The sequence below is a fragment of the Lithobates pipiens genome, unplaced genomic scaffold (genome assembly GCF_037356315.1).
Source record: "Lithobates pipiens isolate NorthernLeopardFrog02 unplaced genomic scaffold, aLitPip1_a1.2 Scaffold_8, whole genome shotgun sequence".
NCBI classification, from domain to species: domain Eukaryota; kingdom Metazoa; phylum Chordata; class Amphibia; order Anura; family Ranidae; genus Lithobates; species Lithobates pipiens.
In genome coordinates, this window is record NW_027507903.1 from 130395014 (window position 1) to 130419425 (window position 24412).

The following is a 24412-nucleotide window of genomic DNA, read 5'->3' on the forward strand; positions in this document are numbered from 1 at the left end:
AGCAGAGCCCTACAAACTTTGGCCAAGAAAATCCTTCTTTGGGCAGAAAGCCATTTGGCCATACTTTACTTACACTTTAATGCTCCATGTTGTTTAGGAGTACAGATACAGCCCACATTGGGATATCAGAAAATTCATACACTGTGGCTCTACATTATGATACATTCTGGTACTTTGTTCACTTGTTTTTGCTTTGTTGTTACTTTCCTACCAGACTCAGTTTGGGATTATAGCAGCACTAGCACATGATGGACTTTTCATCCCTTTAGACTGAGTTTGTTAGCACCTAGACATGGAGACCAGGTGCATGAGGCAGAGTGAACATTGAATTCAGACATTTTCACAATGATTATGGAAAAGTAGGGATAACCTCAGGTGGATATCTGGAAATCAAGAAAACACAAAGACCCCACTGTATTTTTCATGAAAAGAGAACACAGTTCCCTAGGGATGGATGCACTCGCACAACCCTGGGACTCCCATCTTTGTTATGCCCTTCCCCCATTTCAACTGATCCTGCAAGTGTTAAGGAAGACGCACAGGGAAAAACCTGCAGTCAACTTCATAGTGCCCTTTTGGCCCAAGACATTTGGTTTCTCAATGCTTCTCCATCTGGCAGTCAATCCGTATTGACCCTTTTCCACTCACTGCCAGCCTAAACATCTTCAGGTGGCCAGGTTCTGGGTCTCGATCGCTGGCCACTGTCATTGGCTGCACCGAGATGAAGTCACTCCCACACATATACAAGAGTTCCATCAGAATCGGCATTGCCTAATTTGTGCAGTGAGCAGCGCTTATGTAGCTTACTGTACAGGAGCAGGTGGGCAGGCAGGCAGGTAAGTAGCTTTAATGAAGAAAAGGAGACAAAGCATGTATCTTCTGCATTAAAAATCCTGCCTGTCCGCCCATTTTCATTTTGGAACCTAAAGTATCACTTCATAGCAGAACTAAACCCTCCTGTACCTGTCAACCACAGAAGCTGCCATCTTGGGCTCTGTTTGATCTGCAGCTGCCATAATGCTGCACATGAACAGTTATGACACCAGACATTTGATGGTTTAATTGAGAATGCAAGCAAATGGGACAGTTAGCATTCCCATCATGCTGGGCATATAACGTTCTTTTGAAACAGTTAAATCACTGGGTTTAGTCCCACTTTAAAGGGCGGACTTAAAGAGGAACATTACCCATAACAACTTGGCAAATAATAGCATTCTTTAACAATTAACATGCATTTCACATTCATAGATATATTAGGGATGAACCAATACCATTTTATTAATAGTACTGGCCGATCCCAATTACTGACACCTGCCGGCGACTGTTTTGTTTACACTTCAGCTGTCAGCAGTGGTACACAGCATTAAAAAGTTATTGACAAATCAAAATTATTACTTTTTTAATTTTTAGCTTTTTTCAATGTGAAACATGTAAATATATGTTAAAGATGTAAACAATTAACAAACTAAACAGAAAAAGTTTGAATTATTAATAGTTTTGTTTATAAAATAGATGTGAACAATAAAATCAGCAGGAAAATAATAATTACATGGAGAAAGAGAAAAAGGAGTTAATTAAGGCTGATTAAATAAATTAAGGGTCAATAAGGTGCAACATTTAATTAAAAAAGCAAAAAAAAAAAAAAAAGATATATATTTTGTACATGAGAAACAATAGGATACAAAAAGAAACAATGTTTCTTGTTATCCTTCTATTGTAAGGCTCAGCAATGTTGTTGCTACATTGCACAGCTGCTTTTTTGACAGCTCCAATTGCCGGTGTTCTGTTGAATAGTGCATCCCGTTGGATAATGCCTCCGAAGATCTGCACTTGCGCTGGACAAGCCGCAAGCTTGTACTCATAGTGAAGAAGCCGGCAACAAGGAAAGGCAGCGGGTGAAACAAGCTACAGTTTTTGTAGCTGCTGACTTTTTTTTTTTTTCCCAGGAGACTGGAACTCCTCTTTAACAACTTGCTTACTGGACACTTAAACCACCTTCCTGCCCAGGCCAATTTTCAGCTTTCAGCACTGTCACCCTTTGAATGACAATTGCGCGGTCATGCAACACTGTACCCAAATACATTTTTTATAATTTTTTTTCAAATAGGACTTTCTTTTGGTGGTATTTAATCACTGCTGGTATTTATATTTTTTGCTAAAAAAATAAATAAAAGACCGAAACATTTTGAAAAAAACAAAACAAAAAAACTGTTTTATCGTTTGTTATAAAATTTTGCAAACAGGTAATTTTTCTCCTTCATTGATGTGCGCTGATGAGGCTGCACTGATAGACAGTACTGATGGGCATTGATAGGTGGCATAGGTGGGCATTGATAGGTGGCACAGGTAGGCACTGGTAGGTGGCATTGCTATGCACTGGTGGGCACAGATACTCGGTCGATGTCTCCCCTGTTCAGGACCGCTGTCCCTCTGACACAAGCCATCAGCGCGAGAAGAAAAAAATCAGATTACGAATCTTTTGTTTACATCATGTGATCAGCTGTCATTGACTGACAGCTGATCATGTGGTAATAGGGCCGGCATCAGCCCCTTACTCCAATCTGTGATCAGCCAAGTCTCATTGACTCGGTGATCACAGAGTGCAATGCACGTGCCCCACAGGGGGCGCGCATGGAAGGGAGGCTGTCTACTGACGGCCTCCTGTCAATTAAGGTCCATGCTGTAGCCGTCATTATAGCGATTAAGCAGTTTCCTTGGCTGTAAAGGATAGGAAGGCTTAGTTCCGCCTTAACGTTTTCAGCAGATCAACCTCTGCATTTTTGGCACAGTGCTAAATAATAGAGAGCAACTGAGCATGTGCAGAGCAAGGCGAGACAGTGTAATACTGGATTTTAAACAGTAAATACACTTATGATAAATGTTTTACATAGCTATACCTACAAAAGGGGCCAGCCTGAAGTGATCTAGCAGGACTTTATTCTCTGATTAAAGTTCCACTTTAAAGTAATTGTAAAAAAATCACCTTGTAAAACAACTCATTCAGCTTAAAATAGAAATGAAAGGCAAAATATAGGTGTATAGAAAACAAGATGTAAATACCTTTTTCCCCCCTTTTCTATAATTGATCACATTCCCTCTGTTCTTAGCTGCATAAGAGTTGGGGAAGGGGGAGCAGCAGCACAGAGCTTTTTGCCATCGCTGTGCAGCAGGGGGCATGTCAGGACAAGTCTCATCATTGGAGAAGAGTGCCCCCCTGATTAGTGTGGTCAGTTTTTAATAGGAAAGCAGAGGGACTGGTAGGAACACCAGGGGTTTCACACAGAGGAAGCAATACAAAGAGAACAGGAGACTTTTCCATACAAGTACATGGTACAGCAGTCACATATCAAGAATATGAAGTGAATAAATAAATAAAGTCGCGCTATGGAAAAATCAAATCTCCTAAGTGATAGAAATATGTGAAATAAATTGAAAATAAAAATTGGAGAAAGGGAAGGAAATATACTGGGTTAGAGCTGCCTGTGCCTGAAGCCCTCACTTCCTTATTGGGGAGGAGAGGGAAATGAAAATGTGAAATAAAAAGGTTATGGCGCTAAACCCTATTAGTGATGAGGTGAGTTAACTTATCAAATCCTAGTGTTTAATTTTTTATATAAAAAGAGAAAGAAAAAGAAAGAAGCTGTTGGTGATACCGTGAAAAAAATATCCTAAAGCAATTTTATCCAAAACAAATTGTGTGTGATTAATGTGGAGTCAGCATTCATGTTCCATTATAATAAAAACAAAAAATGCGTATCAGCCTACTAAAAACATGTAAACCTTCATTAAATGTGCAAATTAGTGGAAATAATGTTAATATTCAACAGTATGTTAGTGTAAAACAGATTGTGCAAACATGTGCAAAAAAATGTGCAAAAAAGCAACTAAAGGTCAGAACAACCAAGGATCAGAAATAATTTAACCATAAAGTCGCATGAAGTCGCTAAATGTGCGAATAGACAATATTTTCAACCAATAATCGCATGAAGACGCATCTGTGTCCAATATAAGTCCAAAATTAATATTTGGCTTGATAGTGCTGCCTCTTCAGACTATTGTTGTAATTGTTACAAAAAGTCAATGGGGGGTATTTGATTTACTCGTGCAAATAGTGCGGGCTTTCAATTAGAGAACTTCATCCCCGGTGCGCCACTCTGTGCTGTAGTATGTGAATGCTCTCACCAGAGTTAATGCCCCTGTGGGGCTGGATGGACCTTCACAATGTAAGCCACTGTGTCGCTCTCTGGCTGCTGCTGGTGCACTGGGTGAAGCTTCGTTGTTCCGTCCGTATGGTATCCAACGTTAATTATATAAGGGAAGACATATCCATAGTGTAATACGTTCTTAACCAAATCGTTCGTTTATTAATATTAAAATCTACTCACATTTTACATTAAAAGCATGTACATATAGGAAAAACTCCGCCGTTCGTCTCAAACGAGTGCACACAACGTGGCCACGCCCTACGCGTTTCGTCACTACGACGTCCTCTGGAGCCTTCAGAGGACTCCAGAGGACGTCGTAGTGACGAAACGCGTAGGGCGTGGCCACGTTGTGTGCACTCGTTTGAGACGAACGGCGGAGTTTTTCCTATATGTACATGCTTTTAATGTAAAATGTGAGTAGATTTTAATATTAATAAACGAACGATTTGGTTAAGAACGTATTACACTATGGATATGTCTTCCCTTATATAATTAACGTTGGATACCATACGGACGGAACAACGAAGCTTCACCCAGTGCACCAGCAGCAGCCAGAGAGCGACACAGTGGCTTACATTGTGAAGGTCCATCCAGCCCCACAGGGGCATTAACTCTGGTGAGAGCATTCACATACTACAGCACAGAGTGGCGCACCGGGGATGAAGTTCTCTAATTGAAAGCCCGCACTATTTGCACGAGTAAATCAAATACCCCCCATTGACTTTTTGTAACAATTACAACAATAGTCTGAAGAGGCAGCACTATCAAGCCAAATATTAATTTTGGACTTATATTGGACACAGATGCGTCTTCATGCGATTATTGGTTGAAAATATTGTCTATTCGCACATTTAGCGACTTCATGCGACTTTATGGTTAAATTATTTCTGATCCTTGGTTGTTCTGACCTTTAGTTGCTTTTTTGCACATTTTTTTGCACATGTTTGCACAATCTGTTTTACACTAACATACTGTTGAATATTAACATTATTTCCACTAATTTGCACATTTAATGAAGGTTTACATGTTTTTAGTAGGCTGATACGCATTTTTTGTTTTTATTATAATGGAACATGAATGCTGACTCCACATTAATCACACACAATTTGTTTTAGGATATTTTTTTCACGGTATCACCAACAGCTTCTTTCTTTTTCTTTCTCTTTTTATATAAAAAATTAAACACTAGGATTTGATAAGTTAACTCACCTCATCACTAATAGGGTTTAGCGCCATAACCTTTTTATTTCACAAGAATATGAAGTGTTGATGTAAAAAACACTTTAACCTTTAAAAGGGGTTGTACTGACAAGAGCGTATTTGGGTATGAGTGTTGAGTGGTTTGTTTGCTGCCCTCCCAAAAAAATTGAGCACCAGCTGCCACTGCTGCCTTTTAGTATAGCTACATTCCTCACTAAAATTAAAAAATACAACACCATCAACACTTGAAGAAAAACTAAGTATATGTAATTATATAAATAATGTACTATAGATATAAGATTTACAGAGATATCTATATAGTATAATATATAACTATATCAATATCTCAAGAGACGCTATGATGGATTGCAAATGTAAATATATCCAATTAAAAAGTATATATAAATTATGAATATGAGATTTTTAGCTATAAAATAAAACAAAAACAATATGCCAGCAGCCCAGTGATCTAATGATAAGCCTGTAGATGAACACCCAGGTGTGAGCCTCCCAGATCAGAGAGGCGCCCCTGGCGGTGTCCTCCCCCCGGTGAAGCCCCGTGTTTCCTTCACCCAATAGATTCGATTTGGCGCTACAAAACTTTCTTCCAAACTCCACGACTGACATCCAGTAGCGCACCACTTTCCCACACATACACGTGCTGACGTGTCCTTCCTACAACAGCGACCCGGAAGCGCAATCCTCCAAGGGGCGGAATCTCGGCGTCATACTGAAAGCGCTCTATTTCTTCCATAGAAGTGCGCGCATGCGCGGGTCAGGCGGAGGGGGCGGGTCGATAAATAGCGGCTGTACAGCGGCGGCGCTCTCTCTTAGTCAGTCAGTGTGAGAAGCACAGCAGCCATACAAGCAGCTCCCGGCTCCGTCCTCCGTCTCCGTACCGACTGTCACGTCATGGCTTCCTCAGGAGTGCAGACTTCCCCCGCAGCCCCTGTGGTGCAGAGAGGCATCGTAAAGCTGGTGAGGAGCGGGTGTAAAGGGGGTACATGGCTCTGGGGGAGAGGTGGCGGCCAGGTGAGGAGCAGCGGGCACGTCTCTCCGGGCTCCGCCATGCCAGAGAAGTTGTGTGAAGCGGGAGAAGTTGGTGAGAATTGTGTGTCCTGCCGGTCAGAGTACAAAGGACGGAGCGGAGGAATGTGCGCCCCCGGGTGACCTGTGCGCCTCTCCAGCTGTTGTGTCCTCCCCCCCACTTTACCTGCCCCTGATGTGCCCAATTACCGGCTACTGGCCGGACATCAGAGGGAGCGCTGTGTTGGCGCACTCTTCCTGTGCCCGGCTCTATCCAGTCTTCAGAAGATTCACATTGTAACCTCAGGATCCGGCCAACTGGAAACATTGTGTCACATTTGTAGCATCTACAATCCCCTCTGATCACTTCTATGGCTGAATGCGATCCTTCCCTATACACGTCTCATCAACAGCTGCCTGCCATGGAGGACATGAGGGACTCCTCACATCTGCCGCTAATTCCCTATACTGTCAGGTCTTCAGTCATCTAATTGCTAGCTGTTTCCAATGACAGCACCCCTCCTCTACTGACATCCCCATCGGCAACGGACATCACATTACAGCTCCCTGGCAACCTTTGCCCCCCAAATCGCTGACAGCCCCGTTGTCAGCTGATAACCACATGGCAAACGACCCCCCCTATTTGTAGGTAACCCTGTAGTTTCTCCTCCAATTCTGGCCACCCTGTGGGGGAGGGTTGGTGCCCCTTCCATTGGTTGACAGCCCTGTGGTTGAGGGCTGCCCTCCCTCCACGTAGTCTGACGGCCCCAGCGGCTGAGGGCTGCGCCCCCCACCACGTAGTCTGACGGCCCCAGCGGCTGAGGGCTGCGCCCCCCACCACGTAGTCTGACGGCCCCAGCGGCTGAGGGCTGCGCCCCCCACCACGTAGTCTGACGGCCCCAGCGGCTGAGGGCTGCGCCCCCCACCACGTAGTCTGACGGCCCCAGCGGCTGAGGGCTGCGCCCCCCACCACGTAGTCTGACGGCCCCAGCGGCTGAGGGCTGCGCCCCCCACCACGTAGTCTGACGGCCCCAGCGGCTGAGGGCTGCGCCCCCCACCACGTAGTCTGACGGCCCCAGCGGCTGAGGGCTGCGCCCCCCACCACGTAGTCTGACGGCCCCAGCGGCTGAGGGCTGCGCCCCCCACCACGTAGTCTGACGGCCCCAGCGGCTGAGGGCTGCCCTCCCACGTTTGCTTACGGCCCCAGCGGCTGAGGGCTGCCCTCCCACGTTTGCTTACGGCCCCAGCGGCTGAGGGCTGCCCTCCCACGTTTGCTTACGGCCCCAGCGGCTGAGGGCTGCCCTCCCACGTTTGCTTACGGCCCCAGCGGCTGAGGGCTGCCCTCCCACGTTTGCTTACGGCCCCAGCGGCTGAGGGCTGCCCTCCCACGTTTGCTTACGGCCCCAGCGGCTGAGGGCTGCCCTCCCACGTTTGCTTACGGCCCCAGCGGCTGAGGGCTGCCCTCCCACGTTTGCTTACGGCCCCAGCGGCTGAGGGCTGCCCTCCCACGTTTGCTTACGGCCCCAGCGGCTGAGGGCTGCCCTCCCACGTTTGCTTACGGCCCCAGCGGCTGAGGGCTGCCCTCCCACGTTTGCTTACGGCCCCAGCGGCTGAGGGCTGCCCTCCCACGTTTGCTTACGGCCCCATCGGCTGAGGGCTGCCCTCCCACGTTTGCTTACGGCCCCAGCGGCTGAGGGCTGCCCTCCCACGTTTGCTTACGGCCCCAGCGGCTGAGGGCTGCCCTCCCACGTTTGCTTACGGCCCCAGCGGCTGAGGGCTGCCCTCCCACGTTTGCTTACGGCCCCAGCGGCTGAGGGCTGCCCTCCCACGTTTGCTTACGGCCCCAGCGGCTGAGGGCTGCCCTCCCACGTTTGCTTACGGCCCCAGCGGCTGAGGGCTGCCCCCTCCACCACGTAGTCTGACATCCCCAGCGGCTGAGGGCTGCCCCCCCACATGTTGGCTGTGCCCCCACCCTGCATGTTGGCTGACGGCCCGGACGGCTGAGGGCTGCGCCCCCACCCCGCACGTTGGCTGAGGGCCCCGGCGGCTGAGGGCTGCCTCCACCCCCCTCCGCACCTTGGCTGGGGGCTGCGCCCCCACCCTGCATGTTGGCTGACGGCCCCGGCGGCTGAGGGCTGCGCCCCCACCCTGCATGTTGGCTGACGGCCCCGGCGGCTGAGGGCTGCGCCCCCACCCTGCATGTTGGCTGACGGCCCCGGCGGCTGAGGGCTGCGCCCCCACCCTGCATGTTGGCTGACGGCCCCGGCGGCTGAGGGCTGCGCCCCCACCCTGCATGTTGGCTGACGGCCCCGGCGGCTGAGGGCTGCCTCCGCACCTTGGCTGGGGGCTGCCTCCCCCTCTGCACATTGGCTGACGGCCCCAACGGCTGCCCCCCCCCACGTAGGATGACAGCCCCATGGCTGAGGGCTGCCCCCCAATCATTGACAGTGGCACCCTACTGACCACCCCAAGACTGGTGGCTGTTCCCTTCCCCCAGACTGCTGACTAGCTGATCACCCCCAATCACTGGCAGCCTTATGATTAAGGCCCCTCCCCAGCCAGTTGCCACCCACAGCCCCATGACTAATGGCCCCTCCTGGTGCTGACAGCTGTCCCATTGCCTACAGACACATGGCTCTCGCCTGTAGCCCTTCATAGTAGGAAGTAACACAATTTGGGGGAGTTTCTGTAGCTGCCCAAAATTTGCTATTTTTTCTGTAGTGTAATGGCCAGTTCAAAAATGGAATGTATGATGCAGTCTTTCACTAGTATTGACACTGTGGGCTTTGTTTTTACCTATTGTAACTGAGTTTTTTCCCTGATCCAGCCGGTACGTCTGCTGTTTAAAGTGGAGTTCCACCCATTAAAAAGTCAGCAGCTACAAAAAGTGTAGCTGCTGACTTAATCGGACACTCACCTGTCCCATGGTCCAGTAATGTAGGTGTACAAAGCACCACTCCTCTCCCCCTCTTCTCTGCAGTTTCGACTTTCTAACTGAACCCACAGCCGGGCGTACACTGCACATGCATGAACCGCGCTGTGAATGGCTGGGCAGTCTTCAGGGACTTGTGATGTGTCCCAGAACATTGCAGGGAGGTAGAGGTGATCTTCCGGCGCCAGGGGAGGAAGCTGGAGCTGGGTGCTTGTCAAAACGGGGTACCCGCTCCCGCCACAAAAAATGGTGCATGTCAGGGGGTCACCAGCACTTAAAGCGGAAGTTACGTTTTTGGGTGGAACTCCGCTTTAACAGACCAAGCTGTGCTACATAGCAATTAGAGGGTTAACAAACCATTTAACACTGATGGGTGCTGGCACTGATCACCTTTAATTTTTAACTTTTACGTTGAGCAGACTATAGATTGAAATTTGGATGGTTCAGCAGGGACTGGCTAAATTGCGATCCATGTATGGGCAGGCTGATTGTACCCAAATTGATCAACTTGGATACAACCAGCCTGTCAGGTCTATGGCATGTGCTTATTGGCAGTGGCTATAGCGGCTAGCAGTAATCGTGTTCTGCCAGCCGGCCCCCACCCCCTATTAGAAAAAAACACAATAATGCTTCAGGAGGCATTCCCACATAAACACTGAATGTGGGGTTGGGGAAATCAAGCATCTTTCTTTCATTCCATCTCTGGTGAAAATGCATCTATGTGCATTGCGCTGCCTTAGCCAATAATGTAAAGTCTATGTAACGCTAGCCCATCCATCCCCACCCTCTCCATTGATTGACAGAGAGGCTATGTTGCTCTTCCATAGATGCAATGGAGGGTTGACTGTAGCCACTCTAAAACAGGAAGTTACTGGGCAGTCACCAGGTGAAAGTGAATAAACATTTGAAAAAAAAGCTGTAACTACATCAATGATTGGTAAGCTATGATGTATTCAGTTTGCTTTTTGGTTGAGTTACTCTGTCTGTAGCCATAGTATTTGTAGCTGCTTATGCATTTTAAGTTAACTTTGGGGAAGGGTCCTGTTCGACGCAGTGAGATTTTTGTGGTCCATAGACTTCATTGGAAGTGCATTAAAATCGTGCCTACATGTTTTTTGATACTTAATTTGATACTTTTTTTTATGCTTTTATACCTTTTTTTTTTTTTTTTTTTGTTGCTACTTTTTTTTGTAATACTTTTTTGAGTGAGTTTGCTGTTAGAAGCAGATGCCTTGATGTCCTAACAACCAGTGACATCTCTGCTGTCAGCAGTGGGGATGAGTCATTGTTTAGGAGCCGGCACCCCCCCTTAACATGGACTAACATTTTTTTCAAAATATGCATGCTGGTCCCGTCTCAGTCCATACCAGGTCTTTTGGTTTTAGTATGGATCTTGAAGGGACCGCATGCCAAAATATTGACATACCCAATATCCCCACTGATTCACTTAAAAGTCAAAAGTAAAGAAACCCCATGCAGTTTTTGACAAGTCCGCTAACCTGCCGAAAACAACCACTCGCTTGACTTTACAAATATCTCCTGCAGCTAAGTAAACAAAGGGGTGTGGCCGGGTAAATGTGCAGAAGTACCTCCCACAAATATGTATTTAGACAATTTATCCAAATTTATGAATTTGTTACGGTTTGTACAATTGCTATGGTCCCAAAATATCCTACACTGCCTTGTAAAACAGTAAACCTGAGATGTTTCTCCTCCCCAAGTCCAAAATGGATTAAAAGTGTTGGATATATAGCCTTCATGTTCCCCATGTACCCCTCTGGAACATTAGCCCTTTGTTTTGCTCTTACACCATTTATTACCTTTCTTTTTTTTAAGTTCAAAGGTTTCGATTTCATTACAAGCCTAAACTAGTAAGCCTGCAAATAAATTAGGGTTGAACCGATACTAGTATCGGTGCCGATACCGAGTATTTGCACAAGTATCGGTATTCGTGCAAATGCACCGATCCTGGAAACCGATACTTTCAGGCTCGGTTCTTTGAGCTGTCAGTGGGTCCGGTAATTGGAGCTGTCAAAAAAAGCAGCTGGAAATGTTTAACATTGCTCATCCCTGAAACATTAAATAAAAAGAAACATTGTTTCGTTTTTGTATATTCATCTGCAGATCAAAGTGATGCACATATGTTCCTCTGTTTAACCCCCTTAATAAACCCTAATTTACTATAATCAGCCTTAACTCCATGTTCTCTATTTTTCTGCTTTTTTTTCTTTTGTACACATCTGTTTTATAAACGATAAACAATTAAAACTTTTTTGTTTGTGAATATTTTTACACATATAAACATATTTACATCTTTCACACTGAAAGCGTTTAATAACTTTTCAATGCTTTGTACCATTGCTGACAGCTGAATTTAAAACAAAAAAGTTGCAATAGGTAATTGGTATTGGTGAGTATTAAAAAAAAGTATCAGGACTTGTACTCATTGTAAAAATAATGGTATCGGTGCATTCCTAAAATAAATGCAACTTTTCACAGCATAAAAATACAAATTTGACCGAACGGATATAGTTTGAAGTAGACAGTTACTGTAATTAGTGCAGAAAGGGACAAAATGTCAATGGTCTATTTTTTTTTTTTTTGGGGGGCCAGTTAGATGCTGGGGGGTAAAGGGAATAAGGGGAAGTGGAGGGGTTTGGATCTAGGGAGGAAAAGGGTAGGCGAAAGGGTTGCAGTTAAGGCAGGCTTTAAGAAGTATAGCCAAAGTTTTTTTTTTGGCTGTACTATGGATCACAGGAGTGCAGTTCATCCTGCACTCCTGTGACCTGTTTTCAGCCAACAGCCGGCTGAAGCGCATTGTTGGCTGACATCACAGAATCGGTCCAGGCACTGAATAGATCCCAACCATATGGTTGGGATTCACCCAGAACCCTGGATTGCACCTTGCTTTAGTGTCTCTATGATCTGCCGAGAGCCTTAGCCAGCCCCCCTGCCCCCTCCACAACTGGAGGAGAGAGCAGAGAGCCACTGACAGTCACAGCTCTCTGCTCAGAGAGGGTGGTTTTTGATTGCTCAGTTCTCTCTAGAGGTGGCGGATGACACCTAGGTAAGTGTGTTCTCTAAAATGTAGTTATCTATTGAGCTGCTTGATACCTCTAATGCCTAATTAGGAAGGGGGTGGGGGGGGGAGGTGGTTCAAATATTGGCGGGATATCTGTGGATCTGAAGACAGGCTAGTGGGGTTTTCATATTGGGCTGTTCTCCTGAACACCCACTTCTGGGGTCCCTCGGCGGCTCTTGCGGCTCCTCTTATCAGATAACCCCCTAGGAGAAGTGCTCTCCCCAGGGGTTACCTTGCAGGTGTTCTGAGTCCAGAATTGGCGTCCATAGACACGAATGCTGGACTCGGCCTAGCGCCCACTTCATTGGATTTGATTGGCAGCAGCGGGAGCCAATGGCTGCACTGCTATCAATCTATCTGATCAAGAGTCGAGAACCCCGTCAGGAAGAGCGCGTCTCCACCCAGTGAAATTCCAGGGCTCAGGGAAGTACAATGTGTTTTAGGGTAATAAAGTGCAATGTTAAATTTTCTTCAGTTGTAAATACCAACTATCACAATAGATCAAACATCAAATTGCAACAGATCAATCTTTCCTTGCTAATAGCCCTTTGTTGACTGCATTTATCCTTCCTGTGTCTTGCCTGTGTTCTCCAGGCACATGTTGCCTTGGCCACCTTTTTGTTTAATCTTGAGTTTTTCAGGAGGATAAAAAAGGCAAATGTACACATTATATAAAATGTAACCCCCTTAGTGGGAACAGCTTTACGTAAAGTAGGTCATTACAGTAGAAGACCTGTACATCAAGTATGAGGAATTTGCGTACATTATTTGGGAAGAGCAGCATATATGGTAAACATCTCATTTAGAAAAGCAAAGATTGTTGTGACAACCTTCATCTGCTCTAGGTAGCAGTCTGAGTACACCTCAGTGAGAAATCTCATGTGGGTCTACTCGCCTCCAAGATGAACTCCAGGTTATAAGAGTTTATCCATTAAGACCTCTTATAACCTGGAGGTCATCTTAGAGGTGAGCAGACCCACATGCATTTTCCCAGTAGTGCTTTGGAAGAGGTGTTCATGCAAAATAATTATTTGAAGTGGAAATGTGTCAAAATTTACTTCTAAAAGTAGGTCTATAGATATACATTATGTAGATTGCACTGAAGGCATGGACTGGATTTTATGTACATATTTTTTGTTGACTTTTATGAACACTTTTTGGAGCTCATTCACATATTCACATGTTTTGGTTGAAAGTATGTATAGGTTTAGCGTATTTATAACTATCTGAATGTGCGAGTGCACCGCATACTCGCACATTATGACAGACTTACCTGTAAAGCAGATCCCTCCAGTGGTGCGCTGTCGCCCATCTTCGCCTTGTCTTCCTCCCAACTTCACGTACTCTGCCGTTTGGTGGGAGTCGTCATCACGATGCTGTGCTTAGAATGGATGGCACTCGAGTTGTATATTTTTAGAGCTCAGTGCATGTGTGTCGGTGGTATCACCGGCCGCTACAAATGTGACTCTCCCCTAAACATTCACTGTACCAACAGATAAGCCTTTTTTATAAGCTTACCTCTAGGTACAGGTGAAATAAGCTGACTTTACTACCACTTTTACTGAAACTTTTATACAGGAGGGTCTCATGTCATGATCTCCAACACAGCCAGAGTAAGCTTTGTATTTATTCAGAAAATACAAAGCTTCCTAAATGGTGCCCAACCGGACTTTATTTTGAGCAGGAAGTCCCTATGCCGCTGCTGGCACACAGCAATATATGGAGCTAATGCTACAGTTGATACATGGTAAAAACTGCTACATATGTTGAAGGAAATGGTTTATTTGGACCAGCTAGGTTCAAATGAACTAGTTAAAGTTCACTCGAACGTAGGATTGTTATAATGCACTATTGAGACTAAAGGTATTCTTATATTTTAGGTACTTTCCGGATGTGCCATAATTGTAAGAGGACAGCCACGTGGAGGTCCACCGCCAGAACGTCAAATTAACCTCAGTAATATCCGTGCTGGTGCACTGGCACGCAGAGCTGCTGCTTCTCAGCAAGATGCAAAAGATGTGCCAGATGAGGTAAGCATAAAGCTGATCAATGTCTCTTTGCCTTGGTTTACATAACTTGCACTTTTTTACTGATTTAGGAAAAAGCAATAGGTTTCATGTAATAGACAAGTGCACTTTATACTTGACATTGCAGAAGTTAATTTTAGGCAATTGGTGTAAAGCAGGGGTGTCCAAACTTTTTTCAAAGTGGGCCGGATTTGATGAAGTGAACATGCCTGAGGGCCGATCATTTTGCCTGACATTCTTTGAACCATTGAAAATTCGGTCTAAGTGTGTCCATCCGAGCACTAATACACAGCCCAACAAGAATTCTCTTGCCTTTGTCGCACTCGTTCCCAACACACAGACGAATGCTCTGCACTTTAGGGGGCACAGTTAATTCTTAATGGTACCCCACACATTGGAAAATGTAGGGTGCTTTTGGTGCAGTGCAATAAAAAAAAAACACACACACACACACACACACACACACACACACACACACACACACACACACACACACACACACATGTGCACACACACACACACATGTGCACACACACACACACACACACAGACACATGTGCACACACACAGACACATGTGCACACACATACAGACACATGTGCACACACATACAGACACATGTGCACACACACACACACATGTGCACACACACACACATACAGACACATGTGCACATACACACACACGTACAGACACATGTGAACACACACACACACACACACACACACATACATACAGACACATGTGAACACACACACACACACACATACATACAGACACATGTGCACACACACACATACATACAGACACATGTGCACACACACACACACACACACACACACACACACACACACACACACACACATACAGACACATGTGCACACACACACACATACAGACACATGTGCACACACACACACATACAGACACATGTGCACACACACACACATACAGACACATGTGCACACACACACACATACAGACACATGTGCACACACACACACACATACAGACACATGTGCACACACACATACAGACACATGTGCACACACATAGACACACGTGCACACACACATACAGACACACGTGCACACACACATACAGACACATGTGCACACACACATAGACACATGTGCACACACACATACAGACACATGTGCGCACACACATACAGACACATGTGCGCACACACATACAGACACATGTGCACACACATAGACACATGTGCACACACACACAAACACACATGTGCACACACACATACAGACACATGTGCACACACACATACAGACACATGTGCACACACACACATACAGACACATGTGCACACACACATACAGACACATGTGCACACACACACATACAGACACATGTGCACACACACACATACAGACACATGTGCACACACACACATACAGACACATGTGCACACACACACATACAGACACATGTGCACACACACACATACAGACACATGTGCACACACACACATACAGACACATGTGCACACACACACATACAGACACATGTGCACACACACACATACAGACACATGTGCACACACACACATACAGACACATGTGCACACACACACATACAGACACATGTGCACACACACACATACAGACACATGTGCACACACACACATACAGACACATGTGCACACACACACATACAGACACATGTGCACACACACACATACAGACACATGTGCACACACACACATACAGACACATGTGCACACACACACATACAGACACATGTGCACATACACACACACATACAGACATACATGCACACAAATACAGACACATGCATACACATACATACATACACACACATGAATAAAGGCATTTTAAGCTTGTAGCATAGTACAGTACCTTTGCAGCTTCCTCATTCAGCCGGGTACTGCACTGTAGGGGGAAGCAGAGAGCACAGCACAATCCTCTGCACTTTACTTTCACTTTTGAAGCTCACAGAGCTTCTCACAGTGCTGGGGATCGGCTGATCTGACAGCCCTGATCCCGCAGCACAATAAATTGAGAAAGACCAGGCGGGCCGTTCAAAACCGGACCGCGGGCCGCAACTGGCCCGCGGGCCGGACTTTGGACATGCCTGGCCTAAAGCATACACTAAAAGGGATATGTGGTGGCCTCATCCAAATCAACAAGGAAAATATCTACAGTGAATAAAAAGTCTAAACACTCTTGTTAAAATGTCAGGTTTCTGTGATATAAAAAAAATAGAGAAATAATTTCAGAACTTTTTCCACCTTTAATGTGATTTGCTGATCCCCACTGAGCAGGGAGATGACAGGACCGTCTCTGCTCACTGTGCGAAGATGTCAAAGCCCTGCTGTCTTCTATGAGAGATCAGATGAAAACGGACCGCCTGTATGTTTTTATCCGGTTCTCAAAACAGATGGTGAATAGGATTTCCATCCACCTGGAATTGACGGATAGAATCGGCTATTGGCGAATGTCAGTGGACAGAGCTGAATGGAGCATCAGGTCTGTCTGAAAAACTGACAGGCGTTCCTGATTGGAAAGCCCATGTGAAAGGGGTCTTAAATGGACGGGAGTAAATATAAAAAAATTAAATATCATGGTTGCAGAAGTGTGCACACTTAGTACTTTGACATACGTTTTGATTTTTATTACAGCACTCAATATTTTTGGGTATGAGTATCAGCATAGCACGTTTTGACTTGGTAATATTAGTCCACTCTTCTTTGCAAAAACACTCCAAATCTGTCAGATTGCGAGAGCATCTCCTGTACACTGCCCTTTTCAGATCACCCCACAGATTCAGTCAGATTCATGTTTGGGCTCTGTCTTGGCCATTCCAAAACTTTTAATCTTCTGGGGAAGCCATTCCTTTGTTTTGGATGTATGCTTTGGGTCGTCATCCTGAAAGATGAAGTTCCTCTTCATGTTTAGCTTTTTAGCAGAAGTCTGAAGGTTTTGTGCCAATATTGACTGGTATTTAGAACTGTTCAGAATTCCCTCCACCTTGACTAAGCTGAAGAAATTCCGCCCCAAGGAATGAATCTGCCACCATGCTTCACTGTAGGTATGGTGATGTTTTGGTTTGCAGTGTTTTGTTTTTTTGCACCAAACGTCTATCTTGGTATTATGGCCAAAAAGTTCAACCTTGGTTTCATCAGACCATAACACATTTTCCCACTTGCTTTTGGTAGACTTCAGATGTGTTTTTGCAAAATTTAGTCAGACTTGGATGGTTTTCTTTGTAAGAAAAGGCTTCAGTCTTGCCACTCTACCCCATAACCCAGATGTATGAAGAATACGGCGGATTGTTGTCACATGTACCACACAGACAGATATTCCTTCAGCCTCTCGATGTTTCTGTAGGCCTCTTGGCCAGCCTCCCTGACCAGATATCTTTTCATCAATTTTGGAGGGACATCCAGCTCTTGGTAATGTCATGGTTGTGCCATATTTTCTCCACTTGATTACTGTCTTCATTGTGTTCCATGGTATATCTAATGCCTTGGAAATTCTTTTGCACCTTTCTCTTGACTGATACATTTGTAACAATGAGATCCTTGTGATGCTTTGGAAGCTCTGTGGACCATGGCGTTTGCTGTAGAATACTAAGAAAATGGCAGGAAAGACCTACTAGAACAGCTGAACTTTATTTGGTGTTAATCAGAGGCACTTTAAATTATGGTAGGTGTGTACTGACTCCTATTTAACATGAGTTTTAATGCAATTGCTTAATTCTGAACACAGCTACATCCCCAGTATTTTGTGGCATGTCACCCCAACACATAAGGGATGTGACTGTCACAAAACCCCTTAGAGGGGTTGGGGGTGACAACAATTTTTTTGGAAAGTTGTACGAATTGGGTAATAAAGAATATTCCATTGTAGGTACCGGAAATAAGTTTTCCTAAATGCCTAAAGCATTCTGCTTTTGTGCAGTGGGCTGTTTAATGTATGTATAATATTCATGGATTAGCCATTGTTATAACCACTTAACATACCCTCTGAAGGCATGCTGTGGTATCTGGCATCAAGCCATCCCATCGGTAGCAGATCCTTTAAGTCCTGTAATTTGCAAAGTGGGAGCCTCCATAGATCATACTTTTTTCCAGCACATTTCATAGATGCCCAGTATTGATATCTTGAGAATTTGGAGGCCTAGTCAACACCTCAGTTTGTTGATCCTCAGAACATTACTGAATGTCAGACCAGGTCATCTTCCATTACTCTGTGGTCCAGATCTGATGGTCACCTTTCAATTGTAGATACTTTTGGTTATGGAGATGGGTCAGCATGGGCACCCTGACCGGTCTGTGGCTACGCAGCCCCATACACAGCTAGCAATATAGTCCCACTTCAGACAAAATTAAAACAGAACCAGGGATGACCACCAGGTATGCCACCAATTGCCAATCAGTGCCCACCACTCATGCCTGGAAGTGTTGCCTTATCAGTGATGCCTTAGTTCTGCCTATCAGCGCCCATTGGTGCCACCTCATCAGTGCCAGTCAGTGCAGTCATCAGTGAAGGAGTAAACTTGCTTATTTACAGTTTTGTAACATTTTCAAATTTTTCAAAATTTTCGATTTTATTTAGCAGAAAATAAAAATCCCAGAGGTGATCAAATGCCACCAAAGAGCTCTTTATGGGAACAAAATTATAAAAATTGTGTTTGTGTACAGTGTAGCATGACTGCACTATTGTCACCATCCATGCCTTACTACATAGGTGGACAAATCTGCTGCAGCTATTTTAACAGCCAACCCAGATGGCTGTCAGATTACCTGAAGAGTGGCTGTATCTGGATGTAGCAGGTGTCCAGCTGAATACTTTACGCCTGGCTCCTTCAAAGGATGTGGTGCAGCAGGGTAGTAACAGGGCCACCCAGTGATTTGAATTTTGGCTGGTTCATGAGCAATCGGCCAATATTTGCAGTATATGGACAATTTGTTCTCAGACTTAGTGGATGTAAACCAATTTGTGAATTTGCAGAATCAATGTCACGATTTCTAAGGTTAATATGCAAGTTATTGTCCATAAGGGGCTCGGGTACAGCCCTGGGTAGTGGGTAACATACCAATTCATTTTTAAAGGCACCGTGATTTTATTGTTTAACCACTTGCAGACCGCACCATTTTGCTGGTCAAAGACCAGATCACTTTTTGCGATTCGGCACTGCGTGGCTTTAACTGACAATTGCGCGGTCGTGCGACGTGGCTCCCCAACGAAATTGACGTCCTTTTTTCCCCACAAATAGAGCTTTCTTTTGGTTGTATTTGATCACCCCTGCGGTTTTTATTTTTTGCACTATAAACAAAAATAGAGCGACAATTTTGAAGAAAACACATTATTTTTTACTTTGTTATAATAAATATCCCCCAAAAATATATAAAAAAAAATTTCCCTCAGTTTAGGCCGATACGTATTCTTCTACATATTTTTGGTTAAAAAAATCGCTATAAGCGATTGATTGGTTTGCGCAAAAGTTATAGCGTTTACAAAATAGGGGTAGTTTTATAGCATTTTTATTAATAATTTTTTATTTTTTTTACTAGTAATGGCGGCGATCAGCGATTTTTATTTTTTGTGACTGCGACATTTTGGGGGACCCATCGGACATTTTTGACACATTTTTGGGACCATTGTCATTTATACAGTAATCACTGCTATATAAATGCAGTGATTCCTGTGTAAATGACACTGGCAGTGAAGGGGTTAACCAGTGGGTGGCAGTGTAGGGGTTAAGTGTTCCTAGGGGTGTGTTACTAACTGTGGGGGGGGGGGGTGGGCTTTCATTTAGTGAACACTGATCTCTGCTCCAATCACATGGAGCAGAGATCAGTGTCACGATTTGCTAGGCAGAATGGAGAAATGCTGTTTACACGGCATTTCCTCCATTCAGCCGTCCCGTGAGACGATCGTGGAGATGCCTGCGGCGATTGAGTCCGCGGGTCCCGCGACCGGACTCGCGGGGGTCCCGACCAGCGCGGGATCGCGCCGCCGGCGGCGTGCTCCCGATGGCAGGGCGGCATTGAATATTGGACGTACCTGTACGCCAATATGCCTGCCCGTGCCATTCTGTCGACGTACATCATCGTGCGCTGGTCGGGAAGTGGTTAAAGTGAAACAATGAACATGACCAGTTGCTTTAAATATAGTGATTGTGGGTCCCCTTAGTCTGCTTGTAAAGTGGTGCATCTGTACAGTGTAGAGAACCTGCTGCAGCAAAACTGACATAAAGGAAAAAAAATACATTTAAATTTGCCTTTCCCTGCAAGCTTTCTTTATTTTGTAAACTGATTGGGGAGCCAGTCTGCTGAGGCCACAGCTTAGTGCACGTGGAACAAGATTTGTTTTTTTTTGGATTGGATGGAAATGACAAAATTATGCCGGACGGTGAGCAAGCTTTATGTGAAAAAACCAAATGATAGTACAATCAGGCCAAGATTAACTTATTTTTTTATTTTTTTTTGATAGTATGGTCTCTTTCGCAGACTTTGGATAGAAGTAATGTTCAGAAAAATTGGCTGTGGGTGTTGGTGGTACCTTCACTCCATAGCCTTCTAGAAGTACAGTTCATTTTGACAAATGACAACGGAATATGTGGACAGACTCGCTCTTTTATCTGTCACAAAAACCTCCGGCAGTACTGAATGCCCAGCAGATCAATTGCATACTGGGCAAGTACTCATGACCCAGAAACCCGGTGGATTGTCTACATGCTCTGCATGTCTGTGTTTCTGCTAGGAAATCTTCCACCATATGATGCAGACACTGCTGATAGGCTCTTGAAGCTGACAGCCCTATGCACCGAGGGATATATTTTATTTTTGTTCTCCACCTTCTACTAACAGAAGCCTCAAAACCTAGGTTTTCAATGAGACCATGTAACCTACCAGAGTCTGGAAAAGAGTTAGGCCGCGTACACACGCGCGGACTGTTCGCCCAACCTTGTCCGCTGAACAGTGTTTGGGCGGACAGTCCGCTCGTGTGTGGGGCTTCAGCGGACAGTTTCAGCGGACAGTTGGCCGAACAAGGTCTTACGGAAATTCCGAAAAACTGTCCGCTGAAACAAGGTTTCAGCGGACTGTTCGCTCGTGTGTAGGCTTGTTCGGCCAACTAAGTCTCGCGCATGCTCAGAAAGGATTTCCACGTCGGAAGGTTGCATTGCAGTGTATAGGACGTCGTATTTTTCGTCCCGTCGTACGTGCCGTTCACGTCATCGCGCACGGTTTCAGCAAACTGTTCGTCCGTCGTGTGTGGCCATGTCTGTCCATGCTAAGTTTGAGCGGACTGTTCGCTCAAACTGTTGGACGGACAAAGTTGGGCCAACAGTCCGCGCGTGTGTACGCGGCCTTACATAAACTCCTTTAAGGTGTCCAAGATTTTTCATCCTGAGCTCCCTCTGCGAGGGCAAGATGATTTCCGAGACTTCCCCTTGTAACGGAATTCAAGGAGGGTTGCCCAGCAATACGTATCCTATGCTTTGATGCCACAAATTCTCAGATCCTTTTGCAGACTTTGAAGAATAAGGAAACTCATGCACTGCAAGTTTGCAGAGGCCTGAGAAGCAGTCCTCGGGGTCACTGAGGATTACAGTATCTGGAATTGCCTCCTCCCAGCCACATACCAATGTTTCTATGGACTAAAAACCATCTCAAGGTTTGATGTATGTCTTCTGATTCAATGCCTCCAAAACTGCCAGAATCCTCTTCCCCCTTGTGTTCTGTGGCGTCGCAAGAATGGTATCTGCATAAAGCCGACCCTGAGAGGAAAGGAAGTCCTCTTCCTCCCGCTGCTCTGCCTCAAGTGCCCTGCCCATAATGCCACGCAGAGTATGCTCCAGCAGGAACACAAGAGGTGTCATTGATGCATGTATTGTTCCTGACCATGCTTGCTGTACCACGTGTCAGCAGTAATGTGGATCTTGCTACCTTTTTGATAAAAATAAAGTTGAGAAATTTGTCTCCTAAAAAAATATTCCTTTACGCCCCAAAACACGTGTCTTGGCCTATGTCTAGAGATGTCTCAAATACAGAATTTTAACAGTTTCCCTCCAATATCTATAGTTTTGGGCATCTCCAGACCATATGCACCAAATCTCCCTTTACATCCCTGCACCGTGGGCATTTTCGCATCTAGTCTTCTTGCAAACTATTTTAGAGGCATGTAGTATGATCTGTATACCAAAAATAAGTGCGATACAATCTGAGGGTGATGAGACCGTGGGCCCCAATGCCAGTATTCAACTCCATTGCTCCTCTGTTATTTGTCCAATATCCTCCTCCCATTTACCCCTATTACCCCCCCCCCCCCCCAAGTTCTGTCTTATACATCCATACATGTCAGAAATTGGCCCCATTAGAGATCCTAGAATTAACCACCTTTTGGAAAGAGGGCATCCCACTCCACTCTAATGTCCCGCCTATAAACTGTGTCCAGGGCATGTCTAAGCTGCAGACACCTGTAAAAAGACTGGTTTGGGACAGCATATTCCTCCCTTATCTCTTGGAATGATTTCAGTTTACCTGCCCTATACAGTTGTGCCAAACACTGATTACCACTTTGTTTCTACTCAATTTTCTCTATCACCTTATTTTTAAGTTTTATCCCATAAGGGGGAAAATTCAGAAAACCCATTATAGCCCAGCAGGGCCTTAATGGTTTCCCAGCACTTTATCAGTTGTACTGTAGGACACCTGGAGCAAAAAGAGTCCACCTCAACTGCCTCCACTACTGTATCATGACTAGTGTCTACCAATGCCACTCCCCTCCTACCCCCTCCCCCACTGGCAGGTTACTTCCTCTCATATGCTGCATTCGTGCCCTCAAGAAATAATTTCTCAGGTGTTAATGCTAGCACTCCTTCCTTTTTCGATAGCTGCAACATTCCCAGGCTATCAATCTTCTTGAACCAGTGCTTTGGAACCCAAACTGCAGTTATGCAACGGGTACAATTTCTATGGCATCCAAACCATTTTAAAATGCAATGTCCCAGCTACAGAGAGGAAACTGGCTCCAAACCCAGCATTTCTGTTTTAATTTTGTCATAAGTGGGACTATATTGCTAGCTATGTATTGTCTCAGGTCTCTTGTTATAATACCCAAGAACTTCATTTGGTTTGGTACCTGTTGTGGCAGGGGCTCTCTAAGAGCATTTATTGGCAAAAGTACATTTTTCCCAACGAACAACCCAGAAAGTTGCCCAAAGTCTCTAACTATATTCAGTGCTGCTCCTGGGGAGGTCTGCCTATCCCCCCAGAAACGGCAACACTGCGTCTGCGTATAACTCAACCTTCTCTTCTCCCATTGCCCTCCTGAATCCCTGTACTTTCGGGGAGGATCTTAAAGCAACAGCCAGTGACTCTATTGCAAGGGCGAAGAACAGGGGTGACAATGGGCACCCCTGTCTCGTCCCACTTGGCAGAGTGCCATTAGAGGCTGCCAAAGGCCTTAACCAAGTCCAGTGACAAGAAAGCCCTTGTCTCCTCATTTTCCATTGGTAACTGGAGGTTTAAATATGCCCGCCTTATTTTCATACTTGCCCCTCTATCCGGTATAAATCCGTTTTGATCCGCATGTATACATTTTGAAATTCTGTTTAACCTTGCCGCGAACACCTTTGCTAAAATTTTACATCTGAACATAAAAGGGATATTGACCTAATACAAGTTCATTTTATTTTATGATGCTACTTCAAGTTTATTTTTCCCCTCCTTTGGCAATACAATAATTGTTCCTTCTGTCATATATGGAGGTAGTTTACCCTCCCCGGCTGCCCAATTGAGTACTATCAGTAGTTTTGGAAGCAATATGCTTACATACCACTTGTATATTTCTATTGGCTGGGCGTCTGGGGCTTTCCGGTTTGCCACGGCTGCTGTTGCACTTTGTAGCTCTTCTATTGTTGGGGCCTCCAGTCCTTTTATCCTCTT

The 24412-nt window shown here is 45.3% G+C and overlaps 1 protein-coding gene across 1 annotated transcript in view; it reads left to right on the top strand.

The window, feature by feature from the left end:
* The first annotated feature begins 6216 nt into the window (after window positions 1–6216).
* SND1 (staphylococcal nuclease and tudor domain containing 1) overlaps window positions 6217–24412 on the top strand; it is an 840361-nt gene continuing 822165 nt past the window's right edge. The window contains exons 1-2 of the mRNA XM_077473541.1: window positions 6217–6383; window positions 14326–14475. Coding sequence (XP_077329667.1) covers window positions 6318–6383; window positions 14326–14475 — 216 coding nt within the window. The 5' untranslated portion in view covers window positions 6217–6317. The remainder of the gene's footprint in view (window positions 6384–14325; window positions 14476–24412) is intronic.